A 26,199-nucleotide genomic window follows, 5' to 3' on the forward strand; every position below is an offset into this window, starting at 1 on the left:
TATTCAAATATGTTGTGGAGTGAGGTGGATCTTTAACAGAGTTAAAATAGATTTGCTAACGACTCGTTTCGCCGAATGTGAGCCGATTCTTTTTTTTTAATAGACAAAAACCCTTATCGTTGACTGTCAGCATCACATATAGTGCAGATATTTTATGTTCACATACAGCTACATGACACACTGCATAAAAGAAAATATTTGAAAAAGCATAATAGTGGCACTTTAAGCCTGAGTCACAACATAGAGCTTAGGTAATGTTTAAAAGGTATTAGAGCCTGTGCGTCATCAATAAGCCTGTATCACAACTTAGAGCTTATGTTATGTGTAAAAGGTCTTAGAGCCTGTGTTTCACCATAGAGCCTACGCCTTGTATGGACCACCATTGCACCGGTGTCTCACCATAGCACCTGTATCACAAAATGCCTTTTGTGATAGTTAAAATTTTTTTTTTTTTTTTGGTTTGTCTCTGCATTGTGCTTGGTTTATTGTTTCATTAAAGACTCTTTTGTTAAACACCCCTCTGCGGCCTATGCCTGCCCCTTTGTGCCCACGGCAATAACAACAGCCAGTACCACCCTTTTATGACAATTACCAACAACAGTACAACACATTTCTTCTTATTTATACTGTATATTATAATATTTAATAACCACAATGCATTACGGTAGCGACAGTTTACAGACTTTCAATGAAAAAAATAACAAAAAAACATGTTATGGTATGCAAAAGGCATGCAAAATATTACACTTTTGTTTCTTTGATGGACTGTCTACAGAAATCGGTTTAAGTTTTATACTTTAAAAACTTAGTTTTATAATTTTATAACTTAGTTTTATAATTGAGGCTAGTGAATATTTAATAACTTCATGTAACACCATGCAGTAACATAGAATATATTGGACATTTATTACTTCTCATTCAGGCTGCTTTTGTCCCAGTATTTTAACCTGTTTTCAAATCATCACAAATCTGTCTCTACTTTATTAGAAGGCTACAGCTTCATGTTTGTGGAGAACCATTCTTTAAGCTGAGCTAGCTCATTTTTCTTGTCAAGATTTTTGTTCGGCTCATCTGACAGTGAAAGCCAAACAGTTTGCATTGTTTCTGGCAAAATGACCCTAATAAACTCTCTGTTTTCTTTCATCCTTACAATCCTGTCATATCTTTTCTTTATCTCCTCCCCAACTTCTCTTTTTAACTCACATTTCTCTTTTAAAGCATTCATTATTTTTATGTGATCTGCACTATTTTGACCGGTCCTTAAGTATTTTAGATCCTCTTCATATTGTTTTATATACTGCTCATTTTTGTCTAGGCTTTTCTGCATTTTATGTTGCACATCCTTAAGCAAAGCAGTTTCCATCACCATATCTTTGATAATCTGATAAATCTTAGCCCCATTACAGTCCACCATTTTCTCTACCTTCTCCAGCAGCTCTGAGACCTGAGAACAATCTCCCCTTTCCTTAATGTTGAGACAATGAAATCTTTTCTCACATTTCTCTACAAGTTCCTGGAGCTCCTGGTCTCCTGATTTGATAAAATCCCCAATGTTGTTCTTCTGAAGTTCATCAGTAACACTGAATATGATTATGGTGTTTCTCCAGCATCTATCTCCAAAAATATTCTCCATTTTAAAGAATGACACTTGTGTTTTATCTTCCTTGTGCTCTGTTTTTTCCGAGTTCATTACAGGTATTATCAGGAGGAAGGCATGTGGTCCCTCAATATGTCTAAATTCTTCTAGAGACATTCCAGGAGAGAACAAGTCAGGAGTGTCCACCACAGTCACCTTCCTCCCATCCACCAGCTGTGTGTTCTCAGTCTCTGCAGTGGATGTAGTTGTAGATGTAGCAGGCACTTCTTTGTCCAGGATGATGTTTTTTGCTGCAGTCTTATCAGATTTGTTTCTCGCCAACAGCACCAACTTTAGTTCTGCTGCAATAATTACCTCTGAAACAAAATTGTTATATGTACAGTAGATTCACTTTTGTCAGGTTATACATTGTAAAGTTAAATAATCCATGTTCACATGTTGCTAGCTTGTATATAATCAGATATAATTTTACAGTCTCACACATAATAATGTGTGTAGCCTGCAGTAAAACCACTTTAACCTTAATAGCACCATTTTTCATTTACTTGGGCAACTTTTACTTTTTAGTGCTAGAGGGTAACTCCTACAGTATATTATGCTGATATTTTGTATATTTTGTGCTGTATTAAGTCTTCTGTGGTACCATGCACACTACTACCGCTACTGATTAAATGTAATTATATCTAATTATAGTTCGGCATGTAATAAAAAACAGATGCATTTTATCATACTGTATGTAAGGATTAGTTATCCTATAATATAGGAATTAGTTATCCTCCATATGTATTGCTGATGTAAATATTTTCTGTTAAATTCAATACTCAAACTCCACACTTACCAACGTACCATTACTTACGAATTTTTTTTCTTCTGTTTTAAATATTTTCTTTCTTAACCGCTCTAGTTGTTCAAAATCCTCATGTAGTATATCTGTAGGTTAAAAAAGCATACATGGAAACAACTCATAAAGAGATTGAATATCCTATTTTATTGTATTTATTCTGTAAATGAGAGAACACACATGCCCTGTATTTTTGCTAAATTATGCTGTACAGTATGTGTTTAATTTTACTGGTATGGTTGTTTTTCATCCCATTTTTCACACTTACCATCAGCATGTTTAAGATCAGATGCATTCTGATTGTTTGGACTTGCAGGAGGTTCACTTGGCTGTTAACATGGAAGTTATTTTTAAGTTAATCTTCTGTATTAACACACCATGTCAACCAACAAACTTTATTATATTAAACTGTGTATTATATTAAACTGTGTACTACATTATATTAAACTGTGTATTATATTAAACTGTGTACTCACTTGTGTGGAAAGTCTTCTTTTAAGTATGTTTGGTATAAAATCATTCCATCCTAAGTAAAATAAAAAGTATTAACTGTTTAACATTAATAATAATGATCTTAATTTTTAAATTGACAATGTTTACTTTCAATTACTCGGTTTGGTTTGTTTGTTTGCTTTTACCTTCCCAGGATGTTTTTTGTGTCTGATGAATTAGATAAAAAAAAGAAAAACATAATTATATAAATGATAGTATACATAAACCCATCATATAAATGAAAACACATAAACAAATTAATAAAATCAAATGCATGATCTGTCAAGTTTTAAGTAAATGTTGCATTAACCATGTACAGTATAATACCCTTGTAAAATCGTGGGTCTCGTCACCGGTAAACCCACAGACAACTACGCTAAACCACAGATGTCCGCTCAGGCAGACCCATGGCTTCCCATACACGCAGTTGCTAGGCGACGCTGCCATGATGGCAATCAGGGGAAATGAACGATACCTGGGCGCATGTCTAAATAGGCCCCCAAGACAATGTAATAGACGTTCTGACATTAGGCAGCACCAGGTACGAGAAGTAAGTCACTCTGGTAATAGGAGAAAACTGAAAGGAAAAGTGAAAAGACAAAAGAGAAAAGTGAAAAGAGAAAACTGAAAGAAGGAATAAAAAGAGGAAAAAGAGAACTGAGGAGAGAAAATCAAAAAGAGATGACTAAACATAAAAATGAAAAGAGAAAAGAGAAAATTAAAAAAGTAAAGAGCAAAACAGGTAAAGAAAAAACAGAAAAGTACAGTAAAAAGACAAAAAAAAAAGAATAGTGATAAAAGACAGCCCCGAGGAAAGGAGACGAGAGAGTTTTGTGTTGACTATGCGTTTTATTTTATCTTGCAAAGAAAATCCCATCTCGAGGAGACAGTGTCTCTTTCCTGTGGTTTGATTTGCGTCCTTTGTTTTGTTTTCGATGCTGTGTCTGTCCCTGTGTTTCCTTAATGAATGCATGTTATCTTCAAATAAGAGGCTTTCCGTAAGTCCACACAATCACTAACACAACTCATATTTTTACGCTTCCCCTCCGTAGCCCTAAACCGGAGCGCTGCATAAACTTCCCAACACGCCCCTAACATCACATCATATAACAACCCTCACGCACATTTTCGAATTTCTTTCTTTATTTTCTGCCTCACTTGTGCATCTTTTTTGTGTGCCCCTAATTACACACCCTACTGCGGTTCTGTCTATTTCTTTCTTAGTTGCTGAGGCTTGTTGTTGTGTGATTACTGTTATGTTGTTACATTTTATGTTTGCTTTTGATATGGTCTTTCGTTAGTTTTTTTTGTTTAGATTTGTTTGCTTTGTTGTTGTTTTTTTGAAAGCGCTTATCTTTCAGCGCAGCTGGACTTCATAGCATTTCATAGCATTTTGTGTCTTTTTGTTTAACACTAAACAGAACCCCTCATGGGAATTTAAAAGATACAAACACTAAGTTTATTTTCAATTAATCAGAATAAATACCTTTGAGTTCATCTGCATTTCAAGGTAGGTCAATACTTTAGAATTTCTGTTGCATGTCAGTAATCCCTGATCTTCATGGAACAGACAGTCGACTGTGATCGTGTTCTCTCTTGTAACAGCTCTGTTGCTTTCTGGTACAACAAACTCTGGATCAAACGTGTAATGCAGCACCACCAGAACTGCAGGTTTTGGGCCTTTAGAAAACATATATACACATTTATACACTGTTTACAATAAAAATATTTATTTACCAAAAAACTATTTTTGAAAGATTGTTGATTACCTGAAATATCATTAATTTTGTTCACTGCTCTTTCAGTGTCAGTTCCAACTTGTGAAACAACAGGGCAGAAAACCAGAATGAAATCACACTCTTCCACTCTTTTAACTTCTTGTAAACTGGGTACTTTAGATTTCAGCTTAACTATGAAGCCTTCGTGTAATTTTAATGTGTTACCAGTTAGCAGAATGAAGTACTTTGTCCCTGACAATACAAATACTTCCTTTTCTGTGAATAAAGATTTGATTACTAATAATTAAGATTTATTATTTTATTATCATTTCCAAGTTAAATAATAAAACATCTAACAACTGACAGCATAGGCTGTAGCCTATTTGTGTGAAATATAAATACATTTTATATATTATAACTTACCGGACATCTTTTGTGCTTGTGGTTTTCCTTTAATCCCTTCAATCTCACATTGTTTTGTTATATTTTCAGAACTGACGCTTGACTCTATGCCTTCTGCTACAGGATTATTTGACTCCGACTGATTATTCTGTGACTGATTATCTGGACTATAATCCATGCTTGCAGGCTGCAGTAAATAAATCATAAAATATCAAAACATTTATGAACATTATGCCCACAATAAATGTGTAGTGATGTGGGGTGCACTTAGAGTGTTAAACACTTCTCCAGTTATACTGAACTAAAACACAGTATGAATGCAGATCAATCCCTCCTCGGGTGTTGTTCAGAATGATTGTGCGAAAATACCCCCAAACTTTTACTTTCGTTTTAAATCTGCATCACATTTAACCCTCTCACCACCAGCTCTCACTGCAGGATAACACAAACCCTGAGTGTGATCTGTACTTACTTAGGGATTTCAATGATTCTCATGGAAACAACACATACAAGAGCAGTGTCTTTATTTGTGACATATACAGTACATTAAAGAACACTTTTTTCTTTCTTCTCCTATTGTCAGTCTGGTTCAGAACAAAGGTTAGCCATGATACAGCACCCTTAGGGTTAAAGGCTGTACCACTAAGCATTATTTGATTTCATAATTTATTGTGTAATACAACTTGTAATCAAGTTTAAAACAAAAATTAAACAGAGTGTCACGATTGGGGTGTAATGGCGGATATTGTCGCCGTGGGCGGAAAGAGGAAGCCCAGAGGGGTTTTGTAACCAAAAAGAGTCTTTTAAAAAGATACACAGTATATAAATAATAAAGACACAAAACAAACAACAAACAATACTCAAAAACATAGGGTGAAACATGGGCTCTCTGGCAAGACACAGGCTAAGGGACACAGACAGGCTTTAATACCTGTTACTCGAAGCCTAAGCCCTGTGGCGAAACACAGGCTTAAGGACGATACACATGACATAACCCACAAACTAAGCATGCACTGTAAAAAAATTCCTGTAAAATTTACGGTAAAAAACTGGCAGCTGTGGTTGGCAGAAATCTACGGTAAAAAATACGGTCAAAATGTTCTTAAGCTAACGGTATAAGTGAATTGTAAAATTTACGGTAAAAACTGGTAGCTGTAATTGTGAAAATTTACTGTAAAAAATACGGTAGTCATATTTTTGAGGTTAGGGTATACTTAAGTTAACTGTAAAATATACAGTAAAAAACTGGCAGCTGTGGTTGCCAGAAATCTACTGTAAAAAATATGGTTACAGTAAACTTAAAGAAACTAAAATTTAAAGTACAATATTGGCAGCTGTGGTTGCCAGAAATACCTCAAATATAGTAAGCATGTTCAGTTTGTTATACTTAAAATATGAAGTATACCAGTATCCTTATACCCTTAAATAACAACAAATAACATTAATTTGTAGAAAGTACTTTTTTTCAATTTAAATACAAAAAAAAAAAGTAATTCAACCATATTCTACTTTAAACAGCAATGAAGAATATACTCATTGTTGGCTTCATATAGCAAAATAAACAATTTGAATAATTATAATTTACCAGAAAGCAACATGCTCAATAACCTGAGCAATACAGAATCAGAAATTTCCATACCATAACCATCCATATTTTAACAATCAGATGCATAAAATAACTCATTCCTCCAAGAAAACACAAATGTACAGTATAAATTGAAAGAACATGAAAAGTACAATCATACTTCTTCTTCTTCTTCTTTGTCTTTCGGCTGTTCTCTTTCAGGGGTCGCCACAGCGAATCATTTGCCTCCATCTAACCCTATCCTCTGCATCCTCTTCTCTCACACCCACTAACTTCATGTCCTCTCTCACTGCATCCATAAATCTCCTCTTTGGTCTTCCTCTAGACCTCCTGCCTGGCAGTTCCAACCTCAGCATCCTTCTACCGATATATTCACCATCTCTCCTCTGAACATGTCCAAACCACCTCAATCTGGCCTCTCTGACTTTATCTCCAAAACATCTAACGTGGGTTGTCCCTCTGATGAACTCATTCTTGATCCTATCCATCCTTGTCACTCCCAAAGAGAACCTCAACATCTTCAGCTCTGCTACCTCCAACTCTGCCTCCTGTCTTTTCTTCAGCGCCACTGTCTCTAAGCCATAGAGCATCGCTGGTCTCACCACTGTCCTGTACATCTTTCCTTTTATTCTCGCTGATACTCTTTTATCGCACAACACACCTGACACTTTTCTCCACCCATTCCAACTTGCCTGTACCCGCCTCTTCACCTCCTTTGAACACTCTCTGTTGCTCTGGACCGTTGACCCTTAGTACTTAAAATCCTGCACCTTCTTTACCTCTGCTCCCTGTAGCCTCACCGATCCTCCTGGGTCCCTCTCATTTACACACGTGTATTTCGTCTTGCTGCGGCTAACCTTCATTCCTCTGCTTTCCAGAGCATACCTCCACCTCTCCAAATTTTCCTCCACCTGTTACCTGCTCTCGCTACAGAGCACAATGTCATCTGCAAACATCATAGTCCATGGAGACTCCTGTCTTACCTCTTACATCTGTCATCCTGTCCATCACCAGAGCAAACAAAAAGGGGCTTAGAGCCGATCCTTGATGCAGACCCACCTCCACCTTGAACTCTTCTGTCACCCCTACAGCACATCTCACCACTGTCTTACAGCTCTCATACATGTCCTGCACCACTCTAACATACTTCTCTGCCACTCCAGACTTCCTCATACAATATCACAGCTCCTCTCTCGGCACCCTGTCATACGCTTTCTCTAAATCTAAAAAGACACAATGCAACTCCCTGTTACCTTCTCTGTACTTCTCCGCCAGCATCCTCAAAGCAAATACTGCATCTGATGTACTCTTTCTAGGCATAAAACCATATTGCTGCTCACAAATGCTCACCTCTGCCCTTAACCTAGCTTCCACTACTCTTTCCCACAGCTTCATTGTCTGGCTCATTAGCTTTATACCTCTGTAATTGCCACAGCTTTGCACATCACCCTTGTTCTTAAAAATTGGCACCAATACACTTCTCCTCCGACAAGTATGAAAAGTACAATCATACAAATCTTTCAAATATGAATTATTACTTAAAAATTCTGATACATTACTTACCCATGGGTCATTCAAGATGTACATAACACTTCTTTACACAAGGAAGGAGAAAGTTTTTTTTTTGTCTGAAAACTAAAAATAATGATTAAAACTTTAACTAAAGGTCAGGATTGCTTGACAACTGTCAAAAAAGGTTTTTGCCCAACCTTAATCTGCTCTCCACTCATGATCAGCCAGGTCTGCTATGAGTTTAAGGACTCTGGGGTTAACAGTTTGTGTAAAATGAGCTGTTTCTTGTTTTTTCTCGATTCAACTTTGGTGCCCTTCTCTGGATTTATGCTGAAGAAGCACCTAAACAACAACAAAAAAAGAAGCAAGACTTAATATACACTGATTAAATATTAATATTAATTAAATATACTGATTATATTAAAGATTAAAGAGATGGTTTACCCAAAAATGAAAATTCTGTCATTATTTACCATTTATTTGTGCTAAACCTGTGTAAGTTTTAAAGGAACGACGTTAGGGTGTGTAAATGACTCATTGTTTTGGATGAACTATACTTTTAACCATATCTCTACAGCATTTATTAATCTCAGATAAATACTAATTCATTATTTAAATTAAAACATACTGTACATTTAAAACAGAGGTTCATAAATACTGTAGCAAATGTAACTCTCATTGTTAGTTAATACATTAATATTAACAAATGAGACCTTACTGTACAGTATTAATACATCATCTTGTAAAACAAAAGGTTTAATGCTTACCTTTGCATGAACTCCAGAGTAGAACACAGTTCCAAAAAATAATGAATGTTAAAACAGTATAACTGCGAAACATCATGCATATTGCAGAGATAAATGTAGGAATGTGTGGAGTGGTGATCTTTTGGTCGATACTCAGCATGAATAGGTTTGATGTATAGCAGGAAGATCCTATAGACAAAAAAACATATAATACTTTTTTTGGTTTTAATATAATACATTTTCGAGCTTTAATTCCAGTGTGCTGACATTTACAACCAGCCATTCTTATATGTTAACTGCAAATCTTTAACTGTAACCATCTCTATTAATTTGTAAAATATGACAATAAATGTTATTCATTTAAAGGGGTCATACAGGCCTTCATGCACTTTTTTAAGCTGTTTGGACTGAACTGTGCGTACACAACCACTCTACGATGATAAAGAGCAGCCCAGTGGTTTTCTTTTCATTTATTACAATAACATGCCCCTTCTGAAATCAGGCCAATCGCAAATGCCTGTCACTGTGACGCCACACCAAAAGAGGCCGCTCCTACACTAGTTGATTGACACTGGTGTTTTAGCAAAGACCCGCCCCGAGTGAGAAGAAGCTGTCGGCCATTGTTTTTCGCGCTGGAGCAAAATGGCGCCTAAGCGAGTGTGTTGTACAGTTGTTGTGTGTAATAGCGAACACAGCAGTCATCATTCACTACCGATATCTGAGCCACTGAGGACGCAGTGGCTGAATTTAGTTTTTAAAGCTAACGTCCCCGCCGATTTACCTAAATGCGTTCATGTTTGTGATAATCATTTTTTACCAGACTGCTTTATAAACGCGGGTCAATATAAAGCAGGTTTTACTAGGAAGCAGCTCCTAAAAAATGGATCTGTACTAACGCTTCGTGTTCCTGCTTCATCTTCACCAGGCTCGGTGAGTAATTTATTTTTCTATGAATCTTTGCAGATCGCCTTTTCTAATAATCACGATGAATGCGGAGTGTAAGTTAACTTACACTCTCATAGAACATGGTTATGGCTTCTTCTCTGTGTACATCCGTCTCTATATAATCCCTAATCGCCCGTTTATAATAAACAATGCATTAAGGTGATTGTCTAGTTGCAAACTGTGTACGTAGTCGGAAAACTATATTATGCTTACCTGTAACGTTAGATGGTTTATAACAATGTCTGTCGAAGATTAAGAAGTCATGTAAACACATCAGTAAACACATCGCGTCCGTATTTCTCTAGTAAGTTTCTCCGCTTTATGTTGTTGTTGCTCGCGGCAGCGTAACAGCCCATTAATTCATGCCCATGCAGTAATGAGAAAGACATATCGAGTCGATGCATGTCCATTCTTTTAATTTCTGCGTTGTCAGGCGATATTACAAACTTCCGCGTAGGTTCCGTATTTAAATCAAACCAAAAACTACTTAAGAAAACAGGCTCAGGCTCTATATACCAGGGTTTTCCAATTTGGACTGCATTACCCACAAAGCACTACGTTGTGGGCAATGCTTTGTGGGTAATGCAGTCCAAAGCATTGCCCGCACTGGACTACACTTCCGTGGCTATACCCCACGTGTGTTGTGAAGACACGCCCCACAGAACTGGGGGGGCGGGCTCAGCAGAGATCATAAGCATTTAAAGAAACATGCACTGAAATAGGTTGCTGATAACAGAGCTAGTTTTTACCAGTTAAAAGTAGTGTTTTTTTTTAGACAACCATTGAGAATTTTTAATTAAATATATTACAAACTTTTCATTAGGACCCTAAAGATCATATTGTGGCGTGGGCGGGGCGGCGGCTGACGACCAGCATGCCTTGCGAAGATGTCGGTGTATTCACCATGATGGGGAAACGTGTTTGGGTTAGTGGCTTCGGCCCTGTTTGTGTGTGTGGGTGTGTGACGTGTGAAATGTGCTCTAGTTCAAGCTAGTGCTGAATTGGATGTAGGCTCCTGAGTGAAGGTGCTGCTCATGCCATACCTGCTGTGTGCTAATAAAGTACTCCCAGCCATTGCATTGGGCAGTAAATAAGCTCACTCGTCTCTCCAGTATTTTTTCCGGCGTAAAAACGCTACAATATTAACATTTACTGAAACATGTTTCTGGATGATCCCTTTAAATTTACCACAGACAATGATGCAGGGTGTTGCTGGTAATTTGTCTACCTCCACATCTTCAACAAGGCAAGAATCTTCCACATAATGAAACATAATTTCTTCCTTTTCATCAAAGTAGGCAAGCAGAAGAAGCACCACATCTTTCAAATCTTCACAACATCCCTTAATTTGAGCCCTCATAACTTAGTTTTGCAGCAGTTTGCAGTACTTTTTTCTTCTTTTCTGCACCAGAGGTTTTAAGAAAGTTCAGAAGCCGTTGTCCCTTTTCATCCAAGCTTTTAAAGAACATCTCCTTTAGATCAATTCCAGTTAGCTGTTTGAAGTGTGCACACATACCAACCTCTTGGAATAGAAAAGGCCACTTCTCACAAAGTTGTTTTATGTTTGCACCATTGTTTATGTATTTGCGTTGAGAGTAGTATGTTGCTTTCAGAAGATTACTCACTTCTTCTGGGTCAACAATTGTTGTTTTAGAAATTATCTTTATCTGTTCTTGTCTATTTAACTGGCTCTCTTTAGTCTCTTTAAGCGGCATACATTTCAATTCCCAATTCACACAACCATGTGTGTCTTGAACCACTGCCTTTTGTTCAGCAGAAATCTCCTCTGTGTCAGAGTCTTCTGTTCTGTTGCGTTTTCTGATTTTCGGCACGCTGGGTCTCTTCACATTTTCTATTCGATTTTGAATTTGCTTGACAAGCGAATAATACCCTGAACCAACTATATCACCTTCAATGACATCCTGCAAAGATGCTGGGTACTTGGCCACCATCTTTTTGGCAATTGCTGTAGAGCTTTGTTTACTGGGACTGTCACATAACTTCATCATTTCAGACACGACAATTCTGACCATATATCGCCGTAATCTTGGATTTGGTCTTTTCTTCCTTTCAAAACACTGGATGAGTTCTTCTGAAAACTTCTGCCATGGAATCTTAAAATTGTCGGCCCAGTCTAAATCAACTGTGAATGCCTTGCCACTTGATGGGGATGATGAAAATGAAAATGAGAGACTGCCACTGCTGCTCTCTCTAGAACTTGACAAGCTATCAGTACTGTATTCTACAAGTACTTATGAAAACAAAACATTTAAACACATTTACATTTTTATACATTATGAATTATAAAATGAAATGTACTTACTTATCTGGCCCCAGGCAGATACAAGTTTTCTCATACAACTTTAGGAATGCTTGAGAATAAGTAAATGACAATTGTAATTGTGGGGTAAAAAAAAATGTCCCTTTAACATACGACCTGTGTTAATGTATGCTAACAAATAGTTAAATATTATGATACAAAAAATATAACATTTGGATTTGCATTATTTTAGTTTTAGCATTAATTATTAATAAAATTCAATACAACATGCAAGATTTATAATGAGCTAATGAGACACTCCACTGTGTTTTAATTGAACTACCCTAAATCCCTGCAACACGTAAGATGTCAATGGATAAAAGTCAGGCAAGTCTTCAATGTTCAGACAATAAACCCTTTCACTGGTGTTTCTCAGTGAGTACAAATGATATTTAGGAAGAAAATCAGCCATGAACACCCTGGTCAGCAAATCAACACGCTCCTCTGTGATAAACATGAGCAAAAGTTCACCAAACTCCACTTTGTCTTCATTTTGAATGACAACCAGTTGTCCCTTTTTGAATATAGTTCCTTTATACTGTATTTCTACAGAAACCTTTGTCTGTGTTTCAGTAAAGTTGAACTGACCGATTGCATCTTTGATGGTTTCACTGTAAAGCTCAAAATAAAATCGAGAACTGTCTTTCATTTGCAAGATGGGTGGACAACATCCAGCTGCCAAATAGGCCTGAAATAACTGATGCCTTTCAGAAAGGGTGCGACACAAATTCTTAAAATTGTTCAAATGTCTGGCACTTCTTTTGAAGTAACTACAGTGGTGTGAAAAACTATTTGCCCCCTTCCTGATTTCTTATTCTTTTGCATGTTTGTCACACTTAAATGTTTCTGCTCATCAAAAACCGTTAACTATTAGTCAAAGATAACATAATTGAAAACAAAATGCAGTTTTTAAATGAAGGTTTATGGTATTAAGGGAGAAAAAAAAACTCCAAATCTACATGGCCCTGTGTGAAAAAGTGATTGCCCCCATTGTAAAAAAATAACTTAACTGTGGTTTATCACACCTGAGTTCAATTTCTGTAGTCACCCCCAGGCCTGATTACTGCCACACCTGTTTCAATCAAGAAATCACTTAAATAGAAGCTACCTGACACAGAGAAGTAGACTAAAAGCACCCCAAAAGCTAGACATCATGCCACGATCCAAAGAAATTCAGGAACAAATGAGAACAAAAGTAATTGAGATGAATTAGTCTGGTAAAGGTTATGAAGCCATTTCTAGCTTTGGGACTCCAGCAAACTCTAGCTTTGGGAATCCAGTAAGAGCCATTATCCACAAATGGCAAAAACATGGAACAGTGGTGAACCTTCCCAGGAGTGGCCGGCCGACCAAAATTACCCCAAGAGCGCAGAAACAACTCAGAGAGGCCACAAAAGACCCCAGGACAACATCTAAAGAACTGCAGGCCTCACTTGCCTCAATTAAGATTAGTGTTCACGACTCCACCATAAGAAAGAGACTGGGAAAAAATGGCGTGCATAGCAGATTTCCAAGGCGCAAACCACTTTTAAGCAAAAAGAACAAAAAGGCTCGTCTCAATTTTGCTAAAAAAAACATCTTAATGATTGCCAAGACTTTTGGGAAAATACCTTGTGGACCGACGAGACAAAAGTTGAACTTTTTGGAAGGTGCGTGTCCTGTTACATCTGGCGTAAAAGTAACACAGCGTTTCAGAAAATAAACATCATACCAACAGTAAAATATGGTGGTGGTAGTGTGATGGTCTGGGGTTGTTTTGCTGCTTCAGGACCTGGAAGGCTTGCTGTGATAGATGGAACCATGAATTCTACTGTCTACCAAAAAATCCTGAAGGAGAATGTCCGGCCATCTGTTCGTCAACTCAAGCTGAAGCGATCTTGGGTGCTGCAGCAGGACAATGACCCAAAACACACTAGCAAATCCACCTCTGAATGGCTGAAGAAAAACAAAATGAAGACTTTGGAGTGGCCTAGTCAAAGTCCTGACCTGAATCCTATTGAGATGTTGTGGCATGACCTTAAAAAGGCGGTTTATGCTAGAAAACCCTCAAATGAAGCTGAATTACAACAATTCTGCAAAGATGAGTGGGCCAAAATTCCTCCAGAGCGCTGTAAAAGACTCGTTGCAAGTTATCGCAAACGCTTGATTGCAGTTATTGCTGCTAAGGGTGGCTGAACCAGTTATTAGGGGTCAACCAATTATTATTATGGCTCAACCAATTTTTCAGGGGCAATTACTTTTTCACACAGGGCCATGTAGGTTTGGATTTTTTTTCTCCCTAAATAATAAAAACGATCATTTAAAAACTGCATTTTGTGTTTACTTGTGTTATCTTTGACTAATAGTTAAATGTGCTTGATGATCAGACACATTTTGTGTGACAAACATGCAAAAAAATAAGAAATCAGGAACGGGGCAAATAGTTTTTCACACCACTGTATATATATATATATATATATATATATATATGTGTATTTATATATATATATATATATATATATATATATATATCTATATATATATATATATATATATATATATATTCCAATTTGCTTGGTAATAGTAGCATGGATTAATGGGCAGAGCACTGTCCCAGTTTGAGCTAGTGGTCACTTAGACCAACAAGCTGAGGTTAGCCATTACTATGAAGTTTAAAAGTAATGAAATCCTTATTCACTTTTGTGTTTAAAGGTCTGTTAGCTTTTCTGAAAGGGCATTATTTTACCCATACTGCAGACATTGGTAAGTCCCAGAATCCACAAATAAAAACCCTATGTGGATAAATTTTGAAATGAAAATGATACAATAGAATTGCAGTGAATTTATTAAATGTCAGTGTAATCTAAATATCCTAAAATAAACTCCCTCGAAATGACAGAGCACTGAAAATTAGTAGTTGAATTATCTGATAATATCAGAGAATAATTTCAGTTCCCTTTCAAAGGCTACACTCGATGCTGCGTGAAAACGTTATGGGAACATCTTGTCATGTTGCCGGTTGTGAAAAGCTATTACTTCCTTTCAAGCTGTGTAAACTTTTTATCTTCCCTGGAGGAAAAAGCTTTTCAGGCAGCAGGTCAGGTTGGTGCTCCATTGCACACCATGGCGGTTTTGCATGCCTACCAGGCTGACCTGCTGAGAGACTTGAGTACTGGCGGGGCTCTGCAAGGTAAGGCGTATTGGACTCACGCCGGGCCACAGACTTGTCTCTTCGTGCAACAAAGCAGACGGCTCGTGCTATCAGCCATTTTATGGCTGCTATGGTCTCCGCGGAGAAGCACTTGTGGTTGAATCTCAGGGACAACAATCGTGAATTCCTCCTCGATGCCCCATCTCGCCTCCCGGCCTACTTGGCGATGTCGTTAACTCGGTCGCCACAAAAGTTCATGAGGCGAAGTTATATAACAAGCCTTCGGGAAATTTCTTCCCCGCCTTGCTCAAGAGTCGGGACTGTCGGCCACTCAGTCTCGACCGGGTCTGACTGTTGCGAGGCGTGAAACACACAAGGAGAGTGTTTTTGAGCTAAGCACCCCCTCGCAAGATTGGAGTGCGTCACGCAATCCACCTCAAAAGAGGTCAGACTGGCATATTGTCTTCACAAAGAAGCCCTGAGGTTCATGTGCCCAGGACCGTGGGGGGTGGCCCCCCAATGGGGAGAGGCACGCAGAATTCCTTTTAAAGAATGAAGTGTTCTCCCTGGCACCCCCAGGAGGTTGGTGTTCTTGCTCCGCCACCACTGGTGTTTCGGGCAACTCCAGTCTCCAATAAAATGTTAGTTCTTCGGGTTTTTCCTGCCATGTTTCAGATTGCCGAACATCTAACATCCCCCCCGTTTAACCAAGCCGCTGAGCTTTGCCCCTTTCAGAGGAACTGGCAGCGTGGAAGCTACTGCCAAGTATATTTCCTTGGGTACTAAGCACTGTACAGAGAAACTACAGGATTCAGTTCTCACATCACCCTCCGCGTTTCAATGGCGTGGTCTCCACTTCCATGAAACCGGAAAGTGCGCAAGAGGAACGGGGGGCTACGAGGTCCAAGGCTCCATCCAATTTTTTTGATTTTGCGGGCTTACCGCTATCTAAAAATGAATCAATAGAAATATTGCCACAACACAGGAGGTTCCTGAGGTTCGCTTTCGGGGGCGAAGCTTACCAGTATCGGGTCCTTCCATTTGGTCTAGCCCTTTCACCCGCACATACACAAAATACATGGATGTAGTTCTGGCTCTTACGACTCCAGAACATCCGTATTGAATTACATGACTGGCTGGCCCAGTCTCAGTAGCTAGCGCTTCGACATCAACATGTCGTTCTAGCTAATCTTTGTTTCCTAGGATTGAGATCCAATGCCATGAAAGCATGCTCTTTCCTGTTTAGAGGACAACATTTTTGGGTGTCACATGGAATTTGAGCGTAAGCGGGCACAGCTGTCTCCCGCTCGTGTCGAAACCATTCTCAACACCGTCAAGGAAATCAAGCTAGACCAGAAAGTGACCATCACTTTCAGAGATCTTAGCTCTCATGGCAGCTGTATTCACAGTGACACCTTTGGGCCTTCTGCACATGAGAGCATTTCAGTTGTGGCTAAGAACCAGGGGATTTTACTCTAGGGCCAATCCCCAATAAGGGCTACGCGCCAGGTGCTTCATACCCTACCTATGTCGCTCAGACCCCGGTTTCTGACTCTGGGTCCCACTCCAAGTTTGTCTTGTCGTCGCAGATACTAACGACAGACGCTTCCCTCATGGGCTGGGGTGCGGTCTTAGATGACCGTCCAGCCCAAGGAAGCTGGAGAGGCCATCTTTTTGCGCGGCACATCAATTGCCTCAAAATCATGGCCCTAAAGCACTTCCTCCAGCAGTTGAGACTACCATGTCCTAGTGCCCTGAACAGGACCAACTAAGTCAAGCTGGTCTTCCAGCCAGCGTAATTAAGACTATTCTAAGTGCTAGGGCTGCCTCCCCTCAAATAGAATGTATTTGAAAGTTGGTGCATGACGAAGCATGTAGACCCAGTCCACTGCCGAATTGTGTCAGTGCTGGAGTTTCTGCAGGAAAAATTTGTCCTCTGGCTTGTGCCTCCTTGTTGAACCACTAGAGTCAGCGCCTCAGGTTTCTGACCCTTAAGATGGTTTTTCTAAATGGTGTTACCTTTGTAAGAGGATCGGAGATCCCTATTGTTTTTGAAGCCTTCTGTCCCCCGCCTTACAGCTTCGGAGCAGGAGAGACTTCACTTACTGTGTCCAGTACGTGCTCTTCAGATTTACGTCCACCGCATTAGCCAGTGGCGTAAGTCAGAGCATCTTTTACATGTGTTGAAGCCGCAAGCTGCGTAAGAGATGCTATTGCCCTCTCCTATGAGGCGCGTGGACTCACTTCGCCTCTAGGAATCAGGGCTCATTCAACCAGGGGAATCGCCTCATCAATTGCACTAGCAGGAGGTATTCCCTTGCAGCAAGTGTGTGACGGGGAGGGTTGGTCCTCTTCGCACACATTTGCCAATATGCATCCTATTGTTTTGAAGCCTTCTGTCCTCCACCTTTACAGCTTCGGAGCAGGAAAGACTTCACTTACTTTGTCCAGTACCTGCTCTTCAGATTTACATCCACCGCATCAGCTAGTGGCGTAAGTCAGAGCAGCTTTTACATGGTCTGGGGCCGCAACGGGGGGTGGCCCCCACTACACTGGGCTATTGCCCCCTCCTACAGATCTGGCCTTTAAAAAACGCACGTTTTCGGAAAAGGGATCCCTTTTCCTGCGCGCGGCAAGCTGTGAAAATGCCCTTCAATACCTGTAGGGGGCAGTCGTGTTTCAGTCTAAAGTATTGTGTGTCTACTGAAGCCGAAAAATGTTATGTCTCTTAGGCGCCTATTGACAGCAAGCGACAGAGATCATAAACGTGTCTAGTTCAAACTGATATGTATTTATTCATCATTTTCATTCAGAATTATTATTAATATTATAAGTAGTAATTTATTCATATTATTATTATTGTAACGCACCCGCGCATGTGCAAAAGGACTACAAAAATGTATGATGTTAGCCTATAACAGTATTATTTTATACATTATATGTGTAAGGGCCATATTTCATTCTTGTGATTTGTTGTTATGTTTATCTTATTTCAGTTTATTAGTTAAGCATTAAGTATCATACATATAATTTGTATTGTGACATCATTTCATGTGTTGTTCTGTGACATCATCCCACAGTTATGCAGTTCCATGTCTATCACGCACGTTAGTTGTAGTTGTTGTTAAGACACGGAAGGATACAGAAAGGTGTGGAGCACACAAGCTTTTGACTTTATTGTAGGTGCATGTTATTCACACGTTCTGACGCGTGTCTTTAGTTACACAGTGTCACTGACGACATCAGACGTTTCGTTGATTTCTTTGTCTCTTGTTTTATTTTCAACATCAAAAACAACGGTTGTTACAGTTTCTTGCATAAATCCACTGTAGTCACGACAAGTCGCTTGCTGTGTTCTGTAGCTTCGATAGATTACAGTTACAACAACTTATTTTACTGTATTCCTTTTAGCTTACTGTCTCACGGTCAAAAGCTTGTGTGCTCCACACCTTTCTGTATCCTTCCGTGTCTTAACAACAACTACAACTAACGTGCGTGATAGACATGGAACTGCATAACTGTATCTGAAGGATACAGAAAGGTGTGGAGCACACAAGCTTTTGACCGTGAGACAGTAAGCTAAAAGGAATACAGTAAAATAAGTTGTTGTAACTGTAATCTATCGAAGCTACAGAACACAGCAAGCGACTTGTCGTGACTACAGTGGATTTATGCAAGAAACTGTAACAACCGTTGTTTTTGATGTTGAAAATAAAACAAGAGACAAAGAAATCAACGAAACGTCTGATGTCGTCAGTGACACTGTGTAACTAAAGACACGCGTCAGAACGTGTGAATAACATGCACCTACAATAAAGTCAAAAGCTTGTGTGCTCCACACCTTTCTGTATCCTTCCGTGTCTTAACAACAACTACAACTAACGTGCGTGATAGACATGGAACTGCATAACTGTGGGATGATGTCACAGAACAACACATGAAATGATGTCACAATACAAATTATATGTATGATACTTAATGCTTAACTAATAAACTGAAATAAGATAAACATAACAACAAATCACAAGAATGAAATATGGCCCACATTTCCAGCCCCTAATTGACAGGCAGGAAGACTGACAATTACACACATTTTTTGTTCACTATTCTTCGCTCTGATCTTTCTGCATGTCACACAACTGGACAGAAACTTTCTCACAAGGGAATTTGCTGTCGGAATCCAGTATTTCTGCCGCAATTTTGAAAGCATGTAATTCCTTCCACAATGTCCGACCTGTTCGTGAGTGTTTCTTAAGATTAGGGTTGTAATGTGTGAGTCTTTGGGTATAATGACAGGGTGTTTTGCATGCTCAGGCATTGCAGACCTACCAAGACGTCCTCCAACTCTTAGCACTCCATCCTGCAGTACTGGATCTAGTTTGGAGAGACAACTGTTTCTTTTTACGGAAGCATTACCCTTTTGTAACATGGAAATTTCGTCTTTGAATTTTTGGTTTTGAACGAACTTAATGACTTCGTTTTCTGCCCTTGTTAAGTCCTTAATTGTTAGAGACTTATGGTTTTCTGTTATTGAGTTGTTTGCCTGTCCCTTAATCATTTTTGTTCTCTGTTTAAGCATATCTTTAACGCAAAGAATCCAGGCAACGGATCTTTTTAACTTATACCAGTCAGAGTGATAGTTAATCAGTTTACTCACGGCATCTGTGCTCTCTGTAGTTTTTACGAGATTCGCTGAGGCTGAGTGTTTAATCTCAATGTCATCCTCTTTCGTCGACAGATCGTGAATGTTTTCAGGCCATTTACTCTCTGGTGTTTTAAGAAAGGGGGGACCATGGATCCAATTGTTGTTTTTCATGAATTTTTCACAGGAAACTCCTCTGGAAGCAGCGTCAGCTGGGTTTTTTTAAGTGTTGAAGTACCTCCACTGCTGTGGCTTGGTTGACTCTCGTATGATGGAGATTCTGTTAGCGACAACGGTTTTAAAGCGAAGTTTTTCATTAACAACGTATCTCAAGACAGTTGTGCTGTCGGTCCAAAACACAGAGTCCAGCAGTTCTATTTCCAGTTGACCTTTCAACATTTTGTCGTTGTTTACGGCGACCACTGCCGCTGTCAATTCCATTCGGGGGATAGTAGTTTGTTTCAAGGGCGCTACGCGAGAATTCCCCATCATGAATGCACAGTGTGTAAGTCCATCAGCATTTACTAACCTAATATATGAGACAACTCCATATCCCGTTTCACTTGCTCATTGTCACATGTGCCTTCCTCGACCGACTCTCGAAGAGGTCCATTTATGGTCCATCCGAGAGCAGTCTTTACTGCATATGGCCCATTGTGCCTGCTGTTAATCACTCGCCATGGTTCTAGGAGCCTGTGCTCTTTGTTACCTATGAGAATTTCAACTCCAGCATTAATGTAAGGCAGTTTTACTTCGCTGAGGTATGGCCACTTATCGATGTCGTGCTGTTGTGGAATGTTTTCCACTGAGACTGGGATACTCTTTTGTGTGAACACTTTGGGGAGTTCAACAAAGGTGTTTTCTTCCAGACTGCTAACCTCTAGGTCAGTAAGCACGTAACTTTCTACTTGTTTCCTCGCGTTTATGGTGCTTAACATGATGTCAATTTTTTTACCTTGTACGTTTAATCGCCTTGCTAATGACTCTGTACAAAAGGTAGCAGAGCTACCTGGGTCCATAAAGGCATATACTTCTACTGTCTTGTTGCCTGTTTTGGACTTTATTTTAACAGGTACTATGGAGAGAATACAGTCATCTCCAGCCCCGATACACGCACTCGTTTCGTGACTCGCTGTAACAGGCAATGTTTGAACTGGTTCGGTTTCGTCAGCCTTTGCGATCGCTTGAGCTGTGTCTTTTGCTGCAATGTGTAGCATGGGATGAGGATGTTTCTTTGAGCACAACTGACAGGTAATTTTCTTCGTGCAGTCTTTGCTTAAATGTCCTTTTACTAAACAGCCAAAGCAGAATCCATTCTTTTTTAGAAAGTCCAATTTGACCTTGTATGTCTCATTGTTAAACTTGTGGCATTCGTCTAGGGTGTGATCTTGCCCACAGGATGCACAAGGTTTAGTGAAGGCACTAATAACTAATGCACCACTACTCTTTACTGTGATTGAGTCTCTATGATTTTTACCAACCTGTTTTACGCCGGTCGCAAAGCTGCTGCCCCTCTTTTCTTAAATTTTTTGCTTGAATCCTGGAGAGGATTTGCTGCTGTGTTTTTTACCACTAGTCGAAACGTTCAGGTCTCCAAAGAGTGGGTTGGACATTACCTTTGCTTCTCGTTCTACGAATTTCATCAGCTGCACGAACTTAGCTCTTTCCTGATTGCGCTCCTCGTACTTGTATACGTGGCTTCTCCATTTTTCACGCAATTTGTAGGGCAGTTTTGAGGCAACACCTCTCAAGTTGGTAGCATTGTCTAGCTCATCCATGTAATCGATGCTTGACATGGTATTGTAACATTCTACTAGGAACAGGGAGAAAGTTTTTAGCGACTTTCCGTCCTCTGACTTTATTTCCGGCCAGTTGAGTGCCTTTTGCATCAGCGTTGTAGCGATTATTTGTCTATTTCCGAAATTGTCATGTAACAGTTTCATAGCCTCTGCGTAGCCACGATGTTCTGGCATGAGCAGGCAGCTTCTCACTAGGTCCTTAGGCTGTCCTTCAGTATACTGCTCGAGAAAGAACAGCCTTTCATGATTGCTATCAGTGTTGGTTTCGATGGCATGTTTAAAGGCTCTTACGAAGGACGTGAACTCGAGGGTCACCATAGAATGGAGGAACGTTGCGCGGAGGTAAGGAATGTTGCCTCTGACTCTTTGCAAACATTTCTGTAAGATCTGCCTGAAGTGGGTGGACAATTGAGCCACGCAGCGATATGAATACCTTAAGTTAAACCGTTAACAAATGTCTAAAGTGTTAAGAAAGTTAATTCTAAAGTGTTAGGAAAGTTAATTCAAATTTTAATCCAATAGTAAATGTTGTGGCCCAATTGTAAAAAAAAAAAACAACAAAACAAAAAATGTGTGTAATTGTCAGTCTTCCTGCCTGTCAATTAGGGGCTGGAAATGTAAGGGCCATATTTCATTCTTGTGATTTGTTGTTATGTTTATCTTATTTCAGTTTATTAGTTAAGCATTAAGTATCATACATATTGTCACGATCTGGGTGTATTGGCAGGTGTTGACGCCGTGGGCGGAAGGAGCAGGCATAGATGCAGAGGAGTGGTGTAACCAAAAAGAGTCTTTTTAATGATAGTTAAACAAAGTATAAATAAAGATACAAACAAAGAAACAAACAAACTTAAACAATACTTAACTTTGTGCTAACAGGGGCTCTCTGGCAAGACACAGACAAGGGGAGACACCTAACACGCCCTGCGGCGAGACACCTAACACGCCCTGCGGCGAGACACCTAACACGCCCTGCGGCGAGACACCTAACACGCCCTGCGGCGAGACACCTAACACGCCCTGCGGCGAGACACCTAACACGCCCTGCGGCGAGACACATAACACGCCCTGCGGCGAGACACATAACACGCCCTGCGGCGAGACACATAACAGGGGGACAAACACAACAGGACATAAACGAGGTGTGGAGCTGAAACGAGACACTAGGGAGAACGGGAGACACTAGAGACACGGGAGACACTAGAGACACAAGAGACACTAAAGACACGGGAGACACGGGAGACACGGGAGACCAAGAGAGGGACAGGACAAGGGCTAAAGACATGGCAATCAGCTAGGCATGGCTTCTAGCTAAACATGGTTAAGCATTGCTTAACCATGGCAGTTAGCTACACATACACCTAGCTAAGCATGTCTTCAGCCCCAACATGCACTAAGCTATACTTACCTAATAGCTTAAACACACTAGGGAATAGGGGCACAGAAACACAGACAAAGACTGCCCAGTGGCTAGGCGAGGCAGCCCTCCAAGGCTAAGCGAGGCAGCACTCACAAGCTAGTCGTTACTCCAAAGCCCGGAGGGACCGCACTCTAAACCTAGGCACACTGGGACGCTAGGGGGAGAGGAAACACAGACAAGGGATACCCAGTGGCTAGGCTAGGGGACCCTCAAAGGCTAGGCTAGGGGACCATCAAAGGCTAGGCTAGGGGACCATCATAGGCTAGGCTCAGGACACATCAAAGGCTAGGCTCAGGACACATCAAAGGCTAGGCTGAGGACACATCAAAGGCTAGGCTGAGGACACATCAAAGGCTAGGCTAGGGGACACCTAAAGGCTAGGCTCACTGGGCAACTCGGGGGGAGAGGAAACACAGGATAGCTAGAGACACAGAGGGACTATGGCTAGAAGCATGCTAGTACTGTAACTGTACTATAAACTCAACATAGCATTTAGCTAATCATGCTCCTAGCCACACATACACCTAACTGCTTACCTGCTCTAGCTAACCACAAGAACACAGGAGGACAGGACTGAATCAGCTCCACTAACACAGACACACAAAACATACACAAAGACATTGCCAATAAGAGAGCCCAAGTTAACACAACTAAAATCAAAGTACAAATTAAACAGATAAAAACAAACCAAAATGCCCACATAACTGACAGTGGTTTCACCAAAAATGCTCGACCCAGTTTCCCAGTCTAAACAGCTATTTATAGATTAATTGATGGCTACCTCGGTTCAGGTGTGCACTGCATCACCTGACCGAGGTGCCTGCTGGGAAACTGAGTCGGCCAACAAAAACTACAAAATAAAAACAGTGACCTCTAGTGGAGGACCCTTACAGTACCCCCCCCCTTAAACCGCTCCTCCGGAGCGCTATTGGTGGTCCCAAGGCACTTCCCTGGTGTCCCTTCATCCGACAGGCTAGCTCCCGTAGTCAACCGTGTGGCGGAGGCAGCACCGGATCGCTGTTGTAGGCCGGGCGGAGGGGGCAGCACTGTATTGCTCTGAGAAGTAGAGCCCCTGAAGACAGTGCTGTGTTGTCCCCCAATCCGGGCGGCCGATGCAGTACTGGCTTTTCCTCCGCCGTGCAGTGGTGGGTGCCCGACATCGAAGCCGGGTGCTGGACGCTGTGCTGGGGTGTCGCTCCGAAGGCGGCGAGCCTTGAAGAAGGGCTACTGGACGAAGGTGGGGACCTCCACATGAGGCCTGCTGGTGTTGCTGGGACCTCCCCGTGAGGCGCTCGACGACGCTGCAGCCGGGACCTCCCCGTGAGGCGCTCGACGACGCTGCAGCCGGGACCTCCGCGTGAGGCGCTCGACGACGCTGCAGCCGGGACCTCCCCGTGAGGCGCTCGACGACGCTGCAGCCGGGACCTCCCCGTGAGGCGCTCGACGACGCTGCAGCCGGGACCTCCCCGTGAGGCGCTCGACGACGCTGCAGCCGGGACCTCCCCGTGAGGCGCACGACGACGCTGCAGCCGGGACCTCCCCGTGAGGCGCACGACGACGCTGCAGCCGGGACCTCCACGTGAGGCCGAAGGGTGCTGCAGCCGTGACCGCCACGTGAGGCCGAAGGGTGCTGCAGCTGTGGCCTCCACGTGAGGCTGAAGGGTGCTGCAGCTGTGGCCTCCACGTGAGGCTGAGGGGTCTAAAGTCCCAGCCCCCTCTGCTATGCCTTGATGGGTCGAGCATTCTGTCACGATCTGGGTGTATTGGCAGGTGTTGACGCCGTGGGCGGAAGGAGCAGGCATAGATGCAGAGGAGTGGTGTAACCAAAAAAAGAGTCTTTTTAATGATAGTTAAACAAAGTATAAATAAAGATACAAACAAAGAAACAAACAAACTTAAACAATACTTAACTTTGTGCTAACAGGGGCTCTCTGGCAAGACACAGACAAGGGGAGACACCTAACACGCCCTGCGGCGAGACACCTAACACGCCCTGCGGCGAGACACCTAACACGCCCTGCGGCGAGACACCTAACACGCCCTGCGGCGAGACACCTAACACGCCCTGCGGCGAGACACCTAACACGCCCTGCGGCGAGACACCTAACACGCCCTGCGGCGAGACACCTAACACGCCCTGCGGCGAGACACCTAACACGCCCTGCGGCGAGACACATAACAGGGGGACAAACACAACAGGACATAAACGAGGTGTGGAGCTGAAACGAGACACTAGGGAGAACGGGAGACACTAGAGACACGGGAGACACTAGAGACACAAGAGACACTAAAGACACGGGAGACACGGGAGACACGGGAGACCAAGAGAGGGACAGGACAAGGGCTAAAGACATGGCAATCAGCTAGGCATGGCTTCTAGCTAAACATGGTTAAGCATTGCTTAACCATGGCAGTTAGCTACACATACACCTAGCTAAGCATGTCTTCAGCCCCAACATGCACTAAGCTATACTTACCTAATAGCTTAAACACACTAGGGAATAGGGGCACAGAAACACAGACAAAGACTGCCCAGTGGCTAGGCGAGGCAGCCCTCCAAGGCTAAGCGAGGCAGCACTCACAAGCTAGTCGTTACTCCAAAGCCCGGAGGGACCGCACTCTAAACCTAGGCACACTGGGACGCTAGGGGGAGAGGAAACACAGACAAGGGATACCCAGTGGCTAGGCTAGGGGACCCTCAAAGGCTAGGCTAGGGGACCATCAAAGGCTAGGCTAGGGGACCATCATAGGCTAGGCTAGGGGACCATCAAAGGCTAGGCTCAGGACACCATCATAGGCTAGGCTCAGGACACCATCATAGGCTAGGCTCAGGACACCATCATAGGCTAGGCTCAGGACACATCAAAGGCTAGGCTCAGGACACATCAAAGGCTAGGCTGAGGACACATCAAAGGCTAGGCTAGGGGACACCTAAAGGCTAGGCTGACTGGGCAACTCGGGGGGAGAGGAAACACAGGATAGCTAGAGACACAGAGGGACTATGGCTAGAAGCATGCTAGTACTGTAACTGTACTATAAACTCAACATAG

General features: G+C 41.5%; 1 protein-coding gene and 1 long non-coding RNA gene across 2 annotated transcripts in view; both read right to left on the reverse strand.

The window, feature by feature from the left end:
• Nucleotides 1-840: 840 nt before the first annotated feature.
• The window catches only part of LOC128512212 (uncharacterized), a 43,977-nt gene continuing 18,618 nt past the window's right edge, over nucleotides 841-26,199 (reverse strand). Inside the window, exons 3-10 of the mRNA XM_053485384.1 lie at nucleotides 5,072-5,206; nucleotides 4,700-4,924; nucleotides 4,417-4,610; nucleotides 3,077-3,098; nucleotides 2,915-2,964; nucleotides 2,707-2,767; nucleotides 2,444-2,527; nucleotides 841-1,953 (exon numbers count right to left, since the gene is read on the reverse strand). Coding sequence (XP_053341359.1) covers nucleotides 992-1,953; nucleotides 2,444-2,527; nucleotides 2,707-2,767; nucleotides 2,915-2,964; nucleotides 3,077-3,098; nucleotides 4,417-4,610; nucleotides 4,700-4,924; nucleotides 5,072-5,206 — 1,733 coding nt within the window. The 3' untranslated portion in view covers nucleotides 841-991. The remainder of the gene's footprint in view (nucleotides 1,954-2,443; nucleotides 2,528-2,706; nucleotides 2,768-2,914; nucleotides 2,965-3,076; nucleotides 3,099-4,416; nucleotides 4,611-4,699; nucleotides 4,925-5,071; nucleotides 5,207-26,199) is intronic.
• LOC128512219 (uncharacterized) lies at nucleotides 8,425-11,162 on the reverse strand. Its single transcript, XR_008356266.1, has 3 exons — nucleotides 11,027-11,162; nucleotides 8,915-9,082; nucleotides 8,425-8,489 (listed from the first exon to the last, which is right to left on the reverse strand). It is a non-coding gene; the product is annotated as an uncharacterized LOC128512219 (long non-coding RNA).

This window comes from Clarias gariepinus, chromosome 24, assembly GCF_024256425.1.
Source record: "Clarias gariepinus isolate MV-2021 ecotype Netherlands chromosome 24, CGAR_prim_01v2, whole genome shotgun sequence".
NCBI classification, from domain to species: Eukaryota; Metazoa; Chordata; class Actinopteri; order Siluriformes; family Clariidae; genus Clarias; species Clarias gariepinus.